Here is an 18,641-nt window from a genome sequence, read left to right on the forward strand (position 1 = left end):
CTTGCAGATTTTCTTTTTAACTCATTCAGCGCCGGCCGGATATGACCAAATTAGGGCTTGTACGCCAGCGCTTTAATCAATGGGAGGACGGGAAAATTTGCGAGTGCTTAAAATATATCTTAAATTATGGCTATGGGTCTAATACACCCGTCGCTTATCAATGACTTGCTTGCAGTCAACATAGTTTTTTCAACAGATAGTTTTTTCATCTGTACATTTCCGTTTTATACCGTTTTGAATACGAGTATAGTTTTGGAGATTTCTAGTAATTCCAGAGAAAGACGCGATAATAGCCCTTTAGTGAAATACACAAAACATGTTGTAATTTTTCTGCTGATTTATGAATCGTTTTCAAAATAAACGCTAGATTATCTATAGTATATGTGTCCTTATGCACGATACAAAAGCGGGCTGAAAATCGCTTATCCGTGCCTTGCTCAGCGCCAACGGCACACACACACACACACGCTCCGATGGCGGTGAAAGGAACATCTGATTAACCCAAGATTCGTAACATACATTTCTTACCTCACATCAGATGTTCTGCAAAAAGATTAATCCAATTCCTGATCGTCATTCCAAATATCGATTGCGTCCATTGATCCAACGTTATAGTCCAAAACACATCATCCACGCTGCTCCCAGTCCCCCCAGTCAACGTGGTACAACGATACTGCATGCCCGAGAAGCAAAACCTGGACCGGACTTTTTTTTCTTGATGCACATCCCCAGCCAATCCAATCCAATGATGTGCAATACCATCCGGGAGACGATAGGCGGCGGTATTTGCCCTTTGGCGAGCTCAGACCCATTCCCAACGATAACATCAGGTTGGATGGATGAAAATGAATGGATATCGCTAATAAAAGAAATAACGATTCAAACCCGACTATACTCGTGATTGGTGTTCAAGCGATGGCGAGTTAACCCGACTATACTTGTGGTTGGCGTTCAATGAGTTAATACTATTATACTACAATCTTGTTAGGCCTTTCACACCGGCCGGGCCGTACCGGAGCCGTTTCCCGAACGTAATCTCGAACTGGCCGGCACGTTCACACCGGGAATAATTGGTTCGGAACATGACGGAGGTTTTAGTTCGGCCCTCTAAGAAAACACTGAGCACCGATTTTTCATGTTCCGAACCAATTATTCCCGGTGTGAACGCGCCGGCCGGTTCGAGATTACGTTCGGGAACCGGCTCGGAGCCCGGCCGGTGTGAAAGGCCTATCATCAGTCTTCTCACTGTGTCCTGCTCTCTGCTTGTTTAGTCAGCTTATCTAACTGCACTCACTTTCCATTCAGGAAGTGGGTTTTCTTTAATAATTTAAAAATATTGGGGGGAAAAAAGAGAATAATAATAATAAAGATTGACAAGAAAATATATCCAACCGATAGATAAGAACATTTTAATTGCTGTTCTGTCATCAGCCAAGTAAAAACGCCAATTTCTGTTTAGAATTTTGAATTGAATGGGAATTGATCACAACCCGGCTGCGCACTAGAAATCGGTTTGGTTTGGTTCAACGCAAATTATTGTAAATGCCCAGTTTTTTTTTATTTTTACTTAATTTTTTATTTATTTATTTAATAAAACAATGTCATAGGTGCATTGTCATAGTGGCGCTGCGGCCGTCTGTAGTGTGGTAGTGAAAGGTTAACCTTCTGTAGTGTGGTTGTGAAAGGGTTAACGCTTTGTCGTGTGGCAATGAAAGGGTTAATGGTGGCATCTCTCTCCCCCAGCTGAAGTGTGGCGCGTGCGGCGCCATCGGACACATGAGAACAAACAAGTTCTGCCCGCTGTACTACCAGACCAACGCCCCGCCATCCAACCCCGTCGCCATGACGGAGGAACAGGAGGAGGAGCTGGAGAAGACCGTCATCCACAACGACAACGAGGAGCTGATTAAGGTGGAAGGCACCAAAATAGTCCTGGGCAAGCAGCTCATTGAGAGGTAAGAGAGCTTCCGGTCCACCTTAACAGAATGGTTCTGTTGTGAGTTCTTTCCGCTATGAGAATCCAATAGGGAAGTGTTACACCCTACGGATTGTTTTCCAGACTTATTATATACAACATCCAACATCATTCTTTTTTCTTTTGTATAACTCTGCTATAAATAAAAATTTTATATAGAGTAATCATTAAAAAAACACAACACATCTACAGAGCTTTTAGAAAAGTGTAAAATATATTTCTTTTGATTTATTGAATTTCTTTTTTTAGAGGGACTCATTCACCAACGGACTTAAGACAAAAGTTAAGAACAAATTTCGTCGTAGCTCCACTTAACACATTCCCGGCCATTGGGGGCCGTCTAATCTCACTGTATAAGGCCAGCATTTCAAAACAGACTTGCATTGTGCGTGAGGCTGTTTGTAGAGCTAAATCTATACTTTATAGTATTGCTATCTGTCATAAACCGTCCCTTCAAAATGGCTTAAAGGAAGAAAAAAAAATCATCAATACGTTCTCATTTTATAGCGTCTTGAATATAAGCGTTATATGGGATTCGGTCTAGTATATTTCCTGGAAGGTGAGATACAGGGCGCTAAGCTAATAACATTAAATCGAACAGCGTTTCGGCACTACAGAAGCTAGAGCTAAAACTCAAAATGCATATTGTCGGTATTCATGGCCACCATGAATGCATGAAAGGGGGGGGCGGGGGACGTCGTTTCTGATTATTGATTACCAATAACTGCGTTAGCCTCAGTAGCCACATTCGCTGATCGTTGGCTATGATAACAAGGCCTGATCAGCATGTCATTTACGTGAAAAAGTTCTTACCGTGGGCCGGTTGGATCCCCAAAAGGATTTCCCAGTTACTGATCGCCATCTGGTAGATCGATATGTCCATTGGCTGATGATATATTCCTTTACTGCATAGTGAATTCGGCGTCGCAAAAGGTATTCCAAGCTACAGGCTAGACGTATAGATTTCAGCTAACCGTAAACTCCATTCAAAGTCAAAAAAAAAGAAAGCACCGTTCTGCCACAGGGAACACTGCATTATCGAGACAGCGCCCCTACGAGGATCTGGCCGGTAATGCACTTTTCAGAATTCCAAGAGTGGGGTAAATCTGCAGTGCCGCTTGGTGACATTGAGTAGGTTATTAAAATGGAATAAAAGCCAAAACAACCTTGCCGGCCCTCTACCGTTGGATCCGAAACACGGACATGTCCGTGGTTGGCCGGGAACCAGTTAAGACCTTTTCTGGCCGATTTTGGGATTCACGAACAGTCCCTTCTCTGGGATTCGCTCTTAGCTAAGAGCAGGATTTAGGAGCGCTGAAGAGCAGTCGTAAGTCGGACAGGGCTTTATTTGGGAGGAATCATGGTGATTGCGTTCACGTCGATTCTACAGACATCCTTGGAATTAAATAATCATAATAATAATAAATATGACTACCGGTATTTGTATGATAAAAAAATTACATTTTACATTTACTGTCATGCCTCAAGAGGCATTGTGATGTCCAAAAATAAATACAAGCACTACACCAACACTGCAAATGACAGTGGATAAATAAATAAGAACTAAACCCAATCGTGTGGATATAGCTATAGTGGAAAAGACTGTATTAACTCATTGGACGCCACGTATTATTCTCATCCTGTAGTAGCTACCGCCACCGCTGTAAACGGTGGGAGTCGCTCACCTTGTTTGCAGGGCTATAACTATTTAAATATTATAGCTATTAGGGCTGTCCCCGACTAAGGATTTGGATGGTCGACTATGATTGGCCAAAATTTGCCATTAGTCGACTATTGGTCGACTATTCCATTTGGGCTGTGGGGGGTGCTTAATGTCTGAAGGAGTCGACTGAAGGCTTCTTGTCCTCTGCAAAAGCATGCAATTGGTCCACTGATGGATACATCTTGATATTTGTCTAGTCTGTGTGTTCATTAGATGGGTGAAATCCTCTTTCAGTGCCTCTGTGCCTGTTTTCGTAGGCAGTTAGCCTCTGGTATGCGTGCCATTAGCGTTAGCCACGCTTCTAGGCCTCTTTTCTTTTGGAAATCATGATAAAAAATATATATACGTTTTTTTTCTTTTCTTTTTTACTAAGAGGTTGGCTAGTCGACTACGGCTCTTTTCGACCGATTAGTCGACTAATCGACTAATAGGGGTCAGCCCTAATAGCTATATATGCAATACTATGGCCCATTTGACATAGAGTATCTATCGTTCAAGATGTGAAAAAGGAATATTTTTTCCATCCATACATTCTCGCTTTATACCGTGGTGAATATAAGTATGGTTTTAGAGTGGTCTGGGGTAATACCTGGGAGGCTAGTAATAGCCTGCGATGCATATTATACTTAATCCATTGGCATTTCGTCCCTATACACGCTACAATTAAAAATTCAAATGCATATGATCGGTATATTATGTTCCATCATGCATGCATGCATGAAAGGGGGGGGGGGGGTCGTTTCTGATTAATTGATTGTCAATAGCGGCATTCGTTAGTACAACAGCATACGCTGATCCGGGCGATGGCAATGAAAAAAATGCACAACCAAGCTGAAATTGACGTTAAATTGCACTTACCTGTGGCTGATGATATTCCAAATAGAATATTCCAATTATTTGATTGCCATCTGCTAGATCATATGTCCATTTGGCCCATGCCATAACCCCCCACAGCATAATGAATCCGGCGTCCCGAAAGCGATTCAATGCGATCGGGTGAATATCTTGATCCACGTTACAAGAAAACTCTGCCCGGATGACTTTCAATGACGCACAGCCACATACACAGAGTCAGAAAGGAAGTGCGACATCGGCCGCATACCACCAGGCGCCGGTATCGGACCTTTGCATACTCGTTGTTGGCGTCCAACGATTGGCGGGCTATAACGAGTATACTCGCCGATGGCGGGGAATGAGTTAATATTCCATATTTATACTGTCTTGTCGCACGCTCCTGACCACCTGTTCAGCGCACACACACACACACGCACACACACACACAACACACTGTATAGCCTACGTGCATAATGAATGAACAGTAGGCTTATAATTATTCTAATGACTTGTTTTATTAGGAGATCGCAGATACTGTATGCGCTGCCACAGAGTCGAGCGTATCACAGCGTACCAATTTCCTACATTTCTCATGCCGGTTTACTACATTTAATGCAGGTCGATGTCAACCAACATGCCGAGCAGACTTTTGTGTGACACCAGTGCGCGACAAAACAACAACAAAAACACAGACAGAGCTTCAGGTACTTAACACTTTGAGTGCCACGCCGGGTTTTCCTTTTTATCCCCTTGATGCCACCATCCACTCCCAATGTTAACGTTAATATCGCCTACCGTACTTTTCGCACTATAAGCCGCACCTGACTATAAGCCGCAGCAGCTAAATTCAATGATGTGTACATATATCATATATATCGGCTTAATTTGACTCAACGCGGGAAACCTCACCCGGCCCGGACACGGAAAGGATTGACAGATTGATTGCTCTTTCTCGATTCTGTGGGTGGTGGTGCATGGCCGTTCTTATATTGAGCTTTAAGTTCCCACCTCTACAGAGAATGACTCCCACCTCTACAGAGAATGACTCCCATTGGGACACAATACTGTCGGACAAATAACAAGAATTAACTCATTTACAAGTTGTATTAAGTTTAGCAAATAAGGGAACAGATAAATAACATTTCAATGCAGTAAAGCAATATTTCAATTTTCAGGTTTTGTCCACATATAAGCCGCACCGTTATATAAGCCGCAGGGTCGAAAAATGGGGAAAAAAGCCGCGGCTTATAGTCCGAAAAGTACGGTAATCTATGTTTTAAATTATGGCTATGTGTCTAATCTGCCCGTCGCTTATCAAAGACTCATTTTCCAGTCAACATTGGCAAGGCAGGTTGTATTTTTATCGCTTCATTTCCGTTTGATAGCATTTAGAAAATCACCTGTTTTCCGGGGAAAAACATTCTCTATGAAAAACACATTCTATGATAATCGCCTTTTACTGGAATATTCCAGAACGTTGTCATTTGTCGGCCTATTTATGAATCGTTTTCAAATAAACGCTAGATGATCGATAGTATATGTGTGCGCACGCACGCTCGTGCCGTGCGCTGATAATCGCTGCTGTTATTTCCTCATGGCTTTTACAGTCAAAACAGCTATATCACATATAGTGGAAACGCTTATATCTCCGTGAAAACGAGTCTGATTATCCTAACACTGATAACATAGCTTCCTTACCTGAGGTCAGATGGTATCCAAATGGTTTATTCCAATTTCCGATCGCCATTCGAAAAAATCGATAAATGTATTGATCAACCGTGTATACAGTAGAACACATGATCCGCGCGGCTCAGAGGTTCCAGAATGAACTCTGGTAGACCCCGGCTGCATCAGTGAGAAGTAAAATGCGGAGTCACAAATCCGTTCTCCCATTCACTTTCATTGAGTCCATTCCAAAAAGGGTGATTTACCATCTGGGAGACGATAGGGGGGCGCTTTTTTCAGATCTGAGCGCCGGCGGTCCCTGGATCTCCAACGGTAGGCTCGCGTGATGCAATATGATTGCAGATCGCTAAAAAAATTAAATAAAAAATTACCCGAATATTCTCGGGCGTGGCACTCAACGGTCGGGGCGTAAACCCGAATATTCTCGGGCGTGGCACTCAAAGTGTTAAGCAGTACCATGTTTAAAATTTAAATCTAAGAATTCATCAGAGCAATGGCATGTAGGATGAAAGACTTCTTAAATATGTTTTTGGGGGCTAGGGGAACTGGAATAGCGCCTTCCAGATGGAAGCTTGTCAAACTCACCATGAAGGGGATGCAAAGGATCGGTATATATTTTCTGAGCCATGTCCCTATTCTGAAATGCATATAACATAATAACAAATAACTAGACAATTGTTTTTGTGATTTGCCGATAACTTTACTGGCCATTAGAGCTGTGAATCTTCACTGGCCTCACAATTCGATTACGATTCAGCTGTCCACGATTCGATTCGATTCTACCAAGATGGCGGCGTGAGCAGACGCAGCGGCTACCCTCTGTCCCGACAATGCAGTGTTTACATGTTTTAATTATTACTCGTCGTGTGTGTGTTTGTCGCGCTTATACACGACGGGGGGGAATGGAGTGCCACGACATCACTGGCTTCGGCTGACAGGGAAGGCCTTTGGACAGCTAGGCCGCACGACCACCGAGCGGGGTGACAGGAGAGAGATCGTTAGAATAATGAATTTAGTTCCTTCTAAGGCTTTTCAAGGACAATACAGAACTGTTTTCCATCTAGTACAGAGGTTCTGTTTATGGAATAAACAACGTTTTTCCAAGAAAGGTACCACGTCTGCCAGTGTCGAATTCTTATGATTACGGATTGCATTAAGGGGGATGACAAAGTTGTACAGCCAGTATGAGAAGGTCGACTTCAGAGAGAGAAATAAACACAACGCAGAAACTTCACGCACACAGATGATGAGGTGATACTGGCTGATTACAGAAACATCTAACAATAGTGTACTATAATACTTTATGTTTATATTAGATCTTGTTTTTATATACACCATGGGAAGGGGGAAACGCAATTTGATGTCTCTGTATGTCTTGCACATTACGAGAGGTGACAATAAAGCTGACTTTGACTTTGATTCTACGATGCATCTTGATGCAGCTCAATAATATATTACATCCTCAATTTTATAATCTATATTACTGCACATGGCTACTTTTTCATCAATTAATACAAGCAGTCAGATCAATTAACTTTTATTTAGAAAGTTCTTAAATCAGAATGTCAAAATAAATGTCTTTACTAGTGTTTCATGATACAGATACTAGAAAGCTATCTCGATACCCAGCTGTTAAAAACGGTTCAATACTTTAGTATCAGTATTAGTATCAATACTTTTAGAATAGCCTGATGCTGTATTTTCTATGAGTTGAGTGGATGCATGACCAGAGCACTAGCTTTAATAATACAATAATAATAATATATTTGATTTGTAGGGCGCTTTATAGTTGTGGAGCAAATCCCAAAGTGCTACATTGTAAGAGAACATAAAAGCTAGCAAGAGAGTTAAAAAAAATTTATAAAAAAATTATCGATTATGTTCTGTCACTGCATCCATGCTGAATAATCCACATCCGCATCGTGATGCATCTTAGAATCGAGAAATTTCAACACCCCTACTGGCCATGTTAACAATCCTTGCCAATTTGTTCTTATTTTTGGCCCCAAGGTTTCCATACCAGGTTGAGATATCACACGTTATCACACTTTCAACAAGACTTTTGTATACCAGCTCTAGAATACCCTACTTACAGCAAAACGATTCAACTTTATAGAAGATACAAGCGTTGCATAGCCTTCTTGAAGATATATTCTGTGTTAGCTATAAAGCTCATGGTGTTATCCAGGAAAGTACCTAAATATTTAAAATCTTCTACCACTTCTACAGACTGACCATTTATTGTAACTGGTTGGCTTGGGTGGAGCAGGCTACTGTTGCAGCCGATAGTCATCTCTTTGGTTTTACTAGTATTTATGACCAGTGTGCTGTCTGTACACCAGTCGATCAGCTCACCAATATGTCTAAAATATGACTCTTTACTCTTTGATGTCACCCTCCTGCAGTAGCCCGATTAATGCCATGTCATCAGCGTATTTGTATAACTGGAATGTAGAATCTCGGAGTTGCATTTATGAGGACTATGTGTATCTAGGAGAAAATGATCTTCTTCCTCTAAATTAATGTTTAATTATGTTCCCTCTAGCGCGGACGAGGTGCGCAGGAAGTCACTGGTGCTGAAGTTCCCTAAACAACAGCTCCCACCAAAGAAGAAGAGGCGTGTGGGCACGGCTGTGCACTGTGACTACCTCAACGTAAGCCCTTCTCTGCTCTCTACTGTATTCTTAGTGTTGTTATTGGAACCTTTATTATGGGTAATACAAATATGTTGTTGTTTTTCAAATACAAATGTGTTTGTGTTTTAATGTGGTTTTAATGTGTGTTTTAATTATTTCCATTACCTCTGTGATGTAGGTATCGTCTGTCTCTTTTCTATTTTATTTAATTTTTATAAAAAAGAAAGAATCTTGTCCCCTTTCCCTGTTACCCCTCGAGAGGCCCTTTTTTCCTCTCGCCAGGCCATCATTATAAATAAGAATTTGTTCTTAATTGACCTGCCTGGTTAAATAAAGGTTAAATAAAAACACTTTTTTTTAAATGAGCCACAAGCGCTCGTCACCAATGCGAGAGACTCTGGTCTCGAATCCAGGTGTCAGCATTGCCTCCGGCTTTGTCCAGCCGTCATACTAACTTGTTTGGCTGAGTTAGCGGGAGGGAAGTCAATGGGGTGGTAATCTGGCGTTGTGGACAGCGACTCCTACAGGTCAGGTCAGGGCGCCTGCACAGCAAAAGACAGGAAGTGGTGAAGGCAGCGTGACCTCCCACGCGTTACACTTCACCAATGAGAGTCCGCGCTGTCAGGTGAAAAGAGAGCCGCTGGCTGTCTCTGCATGTGTCGGAGGAAGCATGTGGTAGACCTCAGGGCTCCCTTGACCGACCAGTAGGGGGCACATGCGCACAACAACCAGGTAGGGGAGGGGGGAATTGGCATAACGACTAAATTGGGATGGGAGGAAAAGCACAGAAAAATCTTGCGGAGAAACAGAGGATAAAAAAAAATAAAAAAATTAGCCACATAGTCAGTCAGACAAACTCATGTATTGAAATAAAATATTTAATTCAGAATAAATGTAACGCTGTTTCTTTTGGTGTTGAGCTTCTGTTTCTCCACTTCCTGCTAAGCGTCATTTAAAAGCCAGATAAATACAGCAGGGAGGGATCGACTGAAAATAGAAAATAAATAAATGAACAAACATTACCACTTTGTGATGTAGCACCACAGGAGTCGTCTGCCTGAACTATCTTGGTACAGCTCACTTCAGAACATAAAAACAACATTAATTAAAAACCCATTCAACAATAGACTATGAAACTCTGGCTAACTGATTAGAGAGATTTATACTTAAAAACAAACTTGGGGAATTTGAGAAGATCTTAATAAAAGAAGATAGAATAACATAATCATGTATATAGCCTACGCTATAATAATAAGAGGCAGCACTCCTAGGGAGGGTTATATGGATCACTTTGTTCATGTTTTGATGCTCAAAAGACTCTGTGGAGTGAGGAGTGCTTTTGGGATTTGTAACTGAGGGGTACAATTCCCTGACTGTATTGATAAGTATGGTATCATTAAACCACTACCGCTTGATGTACTTTAACTTCTGGCCATCCAGTACACGATATCTAAGTATGATGAACACTTTCCCACATATGAAACCAGGTCCACACAAATATAAAAGTCGAAGGTTTAATATAGCAAAAGGTATATACAACATTCACTTAATTACATTTATGATTTGAATGCACTTGTAAGGCAAATGAGTATTCGTAGGCAAATCAACACTGAATGTCCAATCTCTGGTTACGCAGGAAGCAAGTATACAACCTGGTTCTTTAGGGAAACTATAGCGATGGTACTTAAGGATTATAGCGGGATACTAAAGGGGTCCTGCTGGTTGTAAGTCAGTAAGGGGGGGGGGGGGTTTGGAGAGCCGTCAGCTGCATCCCATCTGGCCAACGATTCCTGGGGAGAATTCAGGTACAGAAAACAGTGCCCGCAGGATCTTGATCCACAGATGAATACACTTGGGCCCTCTTGTAGACGGTAGCTGTAGGTCCACAACGAAGGAGAAGCGAGGCGGCCTCGGTCTGGGTTGAGCGCCGTCTCACCTGGGCTCCTCTCGGGGGTAATTCCAACACTCACTGGCGTTGGCTGTTATCCGCTTCACAAATCAAAGCACCCAAAGCAAATAGATATTCCATGCCGTATAGGCTCAGCAGTCGTCCGGGTAGGTAATCCAATGTGCAGGTCCACTCGTCCTCGCCCAGAACTCCTCGGATGAAAGCACCACGCGTGGTCTGCCCAGCCTGGTTAAGACTCTAGATAACGCGAGGAACGATGGGGGTGCTGCTCACTTTAGAACTTTAACCGAACGATGCACCATACATAATAGACTATTATTAACTTAATAGAAATACGTCCCACTCGACGGTACAGTGCCAAACTATGACAATTCAGCTATGAATTTACACGAGGTCTCAATGCCTATTCTGGGGCCAAAATAGGCCATACTGCACCACACGTGGGTCGTGGGTGAGGCTTCACGTCTGTTACTAGGTTGGAGGGTAAAGGACTAATGGACTAAAAGAAAGTTCTACTTTACTTGCGCCCTATTTATATGCACGTGAACAAATAGTACCATTCGTATTTCGGTAGCCGTATTCCTACGCGGAACCGGGGCTAGTTGGCACATGTTCGTCGGCACTATTGAACTTGACTCAAGGGGCCTGTCTGCTGGCGCCAGGTTCTTGTCCAATGAGAGAATGAACTATTATGGGCTGTAGTAGACTAAAGGGATATTCAGTGTATATGTACAAAGAATATACAAGGGATATCAAACGATATACAAATACTATTAAATATATATCCATAAATAAATATATATATTCGGTTTAATCTGATCCTTCACAACAGCCGCCCCCTAATTAGTCCCACCTAATTAGCTAAGCAGAGACAGATTAACCGCACTGTCTACCACTCAAGGTCCGCTGTAAGGGTCAGTCAACTCACAAAGTCATGGGGTCATGGTCGTCATCGATAGTGTCTGGGAGTCTTGGCAGTTCTATTAGCCTCGCACGGGTCGTGTGTAAGTTCGCCCTTGGACGAGCACTTCAGCTGCTCGGACCTTGCCATCGGCACCGGTGATCACTTTGCTTACGCGGCCAGCCGGCCACATAGCTCTGGGTAGTGACTGGTCGATAATCATGACGACTGTTCCTTCTGTCAAATTGTCTCTCTCTTTTACCCACTTCTGGCGGGTCTGTAGAGACGGTAGATAGTGGAGTAGGAAGCTATTCCAAAACTTGTCAGCCAGTACTTGACTGTACCTCCACATTCTTCGGCCGTTCGCTTCTTCAGGCCTGTACATTGTCTGGGGTAGCGCGGGGTCCAGCCGCCCCATCAAGAGTGTGTTGGGGGTGACTGGGTCGACATCTGCTACATCACTTGAGACGTAACCGAGGGGCTTGGAGTTCAATACTCCCTCGATCTCCGTGAGGACTGTCATTAGGACTTCTTCCGCCACAGTCTGGGCCCCAAGCACGGCGTACAGGGCTGTCTTTATAGAACGTACTTCTCGTTCCCAGGTTCCACCGAAGTGGGGTGCGTTCGGGGGATTAAACTGGAAGTCAATCTGGGATGGAGCGAGGTGGGTCTTAAGTTCTGGGCCCATAGCTTGGAAGCTCTCTCTCAGCTCTCTTTCTCCGCCTTTGAAGTTTGTCCCGTGATCAGACAACAATGTAGACGGTTTTCCTTTCCGCGATGTGAATCTTCGGAAGGCCATAAGGAATGAGTCTGTGCTCATGGTTGGAAGGAGTTCGATATGTATCGCTCTGGTGGTCATGCATTTGAATACAATACCCCACCGCTTCTCGGTTCCTCTTCCTTTCTTTATATACAACGGGCCAAAACAGTCCATGCCTGTGGCGTGAAAGGGCTTGTCGCCGAGTCGGAGGCGACAGGGAGGTAGGTCAGCCATCCGGGGTATGCTGGGCTGTGCGCGCCACTTTCGGCAGTCTAGACAGGTTCGCTGGAAGCGTCGCACTGCTTCTCTCCCTTGAAGTATCCAATAGCGACGTCTGATCTCCGCGAAGACTCTCTCTGCTCCTGCGTGGTGCACATCCTCGTCGTATTTCTTTATGATCAGCTCTGTGACCTTGTGTCTGCTGTTCAAGACTATCGGGTACTTAACGTCATCCGGTAGGTCGGGGGCTCTCCGCAGACGACCACCCACTCTGATGAGATTATGGGCGTCACTCTCGGGTGCCAGGTGGAGCAGTCTGCTGTCTGATGGGACAGGCTTTCCTCCCTGTAGACAGTCTAGCTCATCGGGGAACGAGTCTCTCTGGGCTCGTTGTAGTAGAAGAAGTTCTGCTTCTTCGTAGTCAGCTGCTGAAATGTCAGTGGTGGGCTGAATCTCTGGGTGGTGCCACAGGAATGTCTTTAGCTGCGCACTCTGTAGGGTGAGGCAATCATCTATGTTGGGGTCTGTGGAGGCGACTGTGCTCAATCCACAGAACATAGGTTTCTTGTTTTCAGCCTCCTCTTTACTCGCTTCCCGTGGGGTGGGCGTAGGCCACTCTTCTTCCGGGAGCTTGAGGAACTCTGGTCCGTCACTGTAGATGTTGTGACGGGGGTGGTCATCTAGGGACATTCCCCGGGTGATGACGTCAGCTGGGTTGTGTTTGGTGTCCACATACCGCCAGCTTGCTGCTTCTGTTAACTCTTGAATCTCTGTGACTCTGACTCCCACGAAGACCTTGTATCTGCATGAATCAGACTTGATCCATGTGAGTACTGTCGTAGAGTCTGACCACAAGATTGTTCTTTGCACCGGGATGGTGAGTTCACGTTGGATTAACGTGGCTAGATGCGCTCCTGCTAGGGCTGCGCAGAGCTCTAGACGCGGGATAGATTGTTGCTTTCGTGGGGCTATTCTTGAGCGAGCCAGGATGAAAGCGGTGTGTATCTCTCCTCCCTTCTCTTGGGCACGCAAGTAGGCCACAGATCCATAGGCTACTTCGGAGGCGTCGCTGAAGACGTGTAGATCCATCTTGCATGTCTCTGGCCTCACTGTGGGTGGGAAGTAGCTGCGGCGTATGTTGACGCCTGGGAGTGAGCGGAGTTCCGTCTCCCACTCTCTCCATGTGGAGGCAAGGTGTGCGGGTATTGGGTCGTCCCAGCCCTGGTCCTTGTCCCATAGTGCTCGTACAATCATCTTTGCCCTGGTGGTGTAAGGTAGAATACATCCCAACGGGTCATATTGTCTGGCGAGTGTTCTGTACACACTCCGTCTGGTGGTCGGTATCGCCGTCGACCTTCCCTGCTCCGTGGTCAGGGGTTTGTGTCTATAGTGGAGCGAGTCTGTTTTGAAGCGCCAGACTAGTCCTAGTGTCATTTCTTGGGCTTCTCCTGGGATGGTCGCCATCCAGGTCTCGCTACTGGCTGCCTTGTCCGCGGGGGAGAGGCTGCGCAATACTTGCGGGTCGCTGCTGGCCCACTGCCTGAGATCAAAGCCGCCTTTGATCAGGGAGGCGCGTAGCTTGAGTAGGAGAGCCTCGGCTTCTTCTTGGGTCGAAACGCTTTGTAAACAGTTGTCCACGTAGAAACTGTTCTTCACACTGTGTCGGACCTCTTCATCTGCTGCTGGGTCCTCTGCGACGTGTTTCTGCAGTGCAAATGTAGCACAGCACGGGCTGCATGTGGTTCCGAAGGGGAGGACTTCCCATTGGTAGATGGCTGGGTGCTCATCTCCGATCCTCTCTCTCCATAGGAACCGCAGTAGGGGCTTATCCTCCTCCACTAGTCTCACCTGCAGGAACATCCCTTTGATATCCCCGCTGATAGCCACCTTGTCCTGGCGGAAGCGTAGTAGCACGCCTAGTAGAGAGGGGCCGAGTGTGGGGCCGGGCAAGAGCTCTTTATTCAGATTCTGGGATCCGATCTGGTAGCTGCAGTTAAACACAATGCGATCCTTGCCGTTGTGGTGGACCTTGTGGTGCGGCACGTACCATGATTCAGTCGTCTGATCGGCCTCTTTAATGTCAATCTTCATTACGTGTCTCGCTGTGATTAGCTTCTCAATCTCAGCGCGGTACACACTCTCTTGAGCGGGGTCTTTGGCTAGGCGCCGCTCTGTGTTCAATAGATACCGCTCCGTAGCTTCTTTCGTGGCGTGAAAGGTGGGCATTCCCTCTCGCCTCAGGAGTGGAGTTGCGTATCTCATCACTCCGCCGACTGTGACTCTCTTTGTCCCTTGCTCGAGGAGGTTTATGGCGTAAATGTCTTCTTTAGAACGAATGTCTTTCTTTTCGTTCTTAAAGGGCATTGTCTCTAGTGTCCATAGCCTCTCGACATGCTGCAGGAGAGTGGTGTCTTCTTCTGTCACTCTGGAGTGGAGGCAGCTAGTGGCTGCTGTTCGGTTGAGAGATTTAGCGAGGGGGCCTTGTAGTGTCCATCCTAGGCGGGTCTCGACTGCTGCAGGACAGCCTCTGGGTCCTGTATGGACCCGGTCTATCGGGACTATGAGGTCTGCATGGTCGGAGCCTATCAGCAGGGTCGGGGTGGCGCCGTCTATGAGCGGGATAGGTAGTTGACGCAGGTGCACATATTTATCCATCAGCTTGGCGATGGGGTAGGTGTACTGTGATAGTCCTATTTCTTGGCTGGTGAAAGCATTTGTAATCCTATACCGTCTCTCTGGCTGCCCGCTTGCTGCGATAGTGAAGGAGACATTCTCGCCTTTTATCGCCTTTAAATCTCTTCTTATTGTCCGAATCGTCATCTGGTTCTCGCTCCCCCGCAGTCCCAGCTGGGCCACAGCGGATGCGAGGAGAAGGGTCTTCTCTGACCCGTCATCAAGGACGGCGTAAGTGTCCATGACTTTATCTTGGTGGCTCAATGTTACACGGACTACCTTTAAGAGCACCTGGGCGCCGCTGCTGCTGGCGGGGTCAATGTACATGACACTTGCCTTTGTGCTGCTCGATGGTGCAGGTGCAGGCTTTCTTCTGTTACTGTCGTGTAGGACATCTAGGTGGGCTCCGTCACACCGACTGCACCTCTTCTTTAGGCGGCACTCGGCTGCCATGTGACTGCGCGCACATCGGTAACAGCGCCTGTTGGACTTTATCCATTGACTCACTTCTTCTGCATTCATCTTCTTGAACAGGTCACATTGTGACAGCCAGTGTTCCTTCTCGCAGTACGGGCACACCATCCTCCACTTCTCTTTTCTCGAGGGGGTACTGTGGTTCTTACTGCTCGGTACTGATTCTGATTGGTGCATGACAGTCACTGATCTTCTTCCATCGTTTACTCTCCTAGGTCCCTCTCTGGAGCTTGGTGTGCTCCGCACGAATGTATCCAAGCGTAGGCTGCTGACTTCTCTCGTCAGGAAGTCGGCTAAATCGAGGAGGGATGGTTCGGGACCGTTAGGATCACGGTGGTCTCTTTGCCGCCTAAAGCGCTCTTGTCTGGCGGGCGGCAGCTTCTCTAAAATCCTCTCGACGTTAGAGTTGGCGTATAGCTCGTGCATACCCTTTTCTCGTTGCGCTCCCAGCATCCCTACCAGGGACTGCACTTTTATAGACAGGTCGTCTAGTGAGCGATTGTCTGTTGCTGGGGGTAGGCGGTCAATATGCCTTATCTCTTGGATTACGTAATCCCATATACGTCCATATCTCTGGTCCAGCGCTGCTAGAGCCGCGGTGTATGGGGTCGTAGAGGTGGCATAGGCTAGCGCTATATTGTGCGCTCGGGGTACTTTCAGGTGCTTCAGTAATATTGCATACTTGTGGCGTTCGTCAACGACATCCACCATCATTGTCTCTAAGCACATCCGGAGCTCCGTGTACTGTGCTCGATTCTCATGGGTGAAGTCTGGAAACGTCGGTGTGCCAATGTATGACGCCGTGGATGGCTGGCACATCGGTGAGCGTTGGGAGAGAGGCCTCCTAGGCGAGTCTCCTCTTGCGCCTCTCTGTGGGCTGGTACCGGCAGGGTACCATGGCCCGCTGGTCCAGGTGCTGTTCCTCGGGGCTGGTCGTGCGTCATGCTCACCCGTGAATAGAGTCGGGGGTCTGTAGCGCAGCGCCGCGGGGGTATAGCCTGGGCTGTACTGGACCTCCTGGTCCGGTGGAGTACTGTGCTGTCGTCGGGCTTGGTTCTCCTCCTCTCCCTCTTCTTCTTCTGTCAGGTCCTCTAGATCCTGTAGTCGTTTATTTAGCCTCTCCGCAGTGTATGCTGCTCCTTCCTTGTAGCTGGGTCTCGCTTGGACCGGTCGGGGAAGGGGGTCTGCGGGGGGTATAGGCTTTCTCTGGTGGTCAAGTTCAGGGTCGCTTGGTCGGTTAGGGGATGCTGCCCTTGACTGTTGTCTCGACGAGGCCCTTGAACCCCTGGCGGAGGGAGAGGGTGTTGCCTTGGTGATCAGCTGCTCCATTAGCTGCGCTTGTAGTCTGTCGCGCTCGCCCTGTAGTCTGTCGCGCTCGCCCTGTAGTCGTGTCGCGCTCGGCTTCGCGCTGGATGAGAGCGATGACGCGCTCTGCTTCTCTTTGGGCACCGTCAGCGGCTCGCTGGGTGTCGGACCGGTCTCTTGCCATATTCTCTTCCGTCTGAAGGCGTCTCATCTCCAGGCGTATGTGCTCTTCTTCGCTCCGTTGCTGTGTTTGGAGTCGATCGCGTTCACCCTGAAGTCGATCGCGTTCACCCTGGAGTCGATCGCGTTCGGTAGAGGCTGTCAGGCTGACGAGGAACGCCTGTGACAGCATCCTCTCCGCCTCGCTGGGGGAAGACGCTTGTAGAGGTGAGCCGCTCCTGGCTGTACTCGTTGGGGAGTCCTGGAGCTCTATCTCCTCGGCGCTCTCCTCATCTTGTTCCGTGCAGGGTTCCACCTCTGGAGGGTTGTCTTCCTCCCGGAGCTGGTCGGGGACTACTTCTTCGGTATTGGCGGGGGGTAAAGGCATGTCTGTTCCCTCCTGGTCCCCACCGTGAGCTTGGTCAGTTACATTAGAACCCACTAGGGCCTCTGTGGTCGGGGTAACCTGGTCGTTAAGGTCAGACATAATTTTACTTTCTACTTTTACCGCATTTACCGTCTGTAGAAGGCTAGGTAGTTGACTGACAGCGTAATCCTCTAAGTACTGAGGTGTCTGTCGTCTGCGCCGCGGGCGTTCTACGTTAGGAGGACCGTTTCGTGGAGTGTTCATCATAGGCCATTTCAATATTAATAACGCTATATTAATATTACACTAGTTACCCTCCGGCTCGAAGGACCAATTGTAACTGAGGGGTACAATTCCCTGACTGTATTGATAAGTATGGTATCATTAAACCACTACCGCTTGATGTACTTTAACTTCTGGCCATCCAGTACACGATATCTAAGTATGATGAACACTTTCCCACATATGAAACCAGGTCCACACAAATATAAAAGTCGAAGGTTTAATATAGCAAAAGGTATATACAACATTCACTTAATTACATTTATGATTTGAATGCACTTGTAAGGCAAATGAGTATTCGTAGGCAAATCAACACTGAATGTCCAATCTCTGGTTACGCAGGAAGCAAGTATACAACCTGGTTCTTTAGGGAAACTATAGCGATGGTACTTAAGGATTATAGCGGGATACTAAAGGGGTCCTGCTGGTTGTAAGTCAGTAAGGGGGGGGGGGGGTTTGGAGAGCCGTCAGCTGCATCCCATCTGGCCAACGATTCCTGGGGAGAATTCAGGTACAGAAAACAGTGCCCGCAGGATCTTGATCCACAGATGAATACACTTGGGCCCTCTTGTAGACGGTAGCTGTAGGTCCACAACGAAGGAGAAGCGAGGCGGCCTCGGTCTGGGTTGAGCGCCGTCTCACCTGGGCTCCTCTCGGGGGTAATTCCAACACTCACTGGCGTTGGCTGTTATCCGCTCCACAAATCAAAGCACCCAAAGCAAATAGATATTCCATGCC

The 18,641-nt window shown here is 46.6% G+C and overlaps 1 protein-coding gene across 2 annotated transcripts in view; it reads left to right on the top strand.

The window, feature by feature from the left end:
* The window catches only part of taf1 (TAF1 RNA polymerase II, TATA box binding protein (TBP)-associated factor), a 240,835-nt gene that overhangs the window by 162,792 nt on the left and 59,402 nt on the right, over nucleotides 1-18,641 (top strand). For both annotated transcript variants that reach the window (XM_084319907.1, XM_084319908.1), the window contains exons 27-28: nucleotides 1,744-1,955; nucleotides 8,764-8,872. In XM_084319907.1, the coding sequence (XP_084176033.1) occupies nucleotides 1,744-1,955; nucleotides 8,764-8,872 (321 nt within the window). The remainder of the gene's footprint in view (nucleotides 1-1,743; nucleotides 1,956-8,763; nucleotides 8,873-18,641) is intronic.

Source organism: Notolepis coatsorum (assembly GCF_963971535.1).
Source record: "Notolepis coatsorum genome assembly, chromosome: 8".
In the NCBI taxonomy this organism is placed as follows: domain Eukaryota; kingdom Metazoa; phylum Chordata; class Actinopteri; order Aulopiformes; family Paralepididae; genus Notolepis; species Notolepis coatsorum.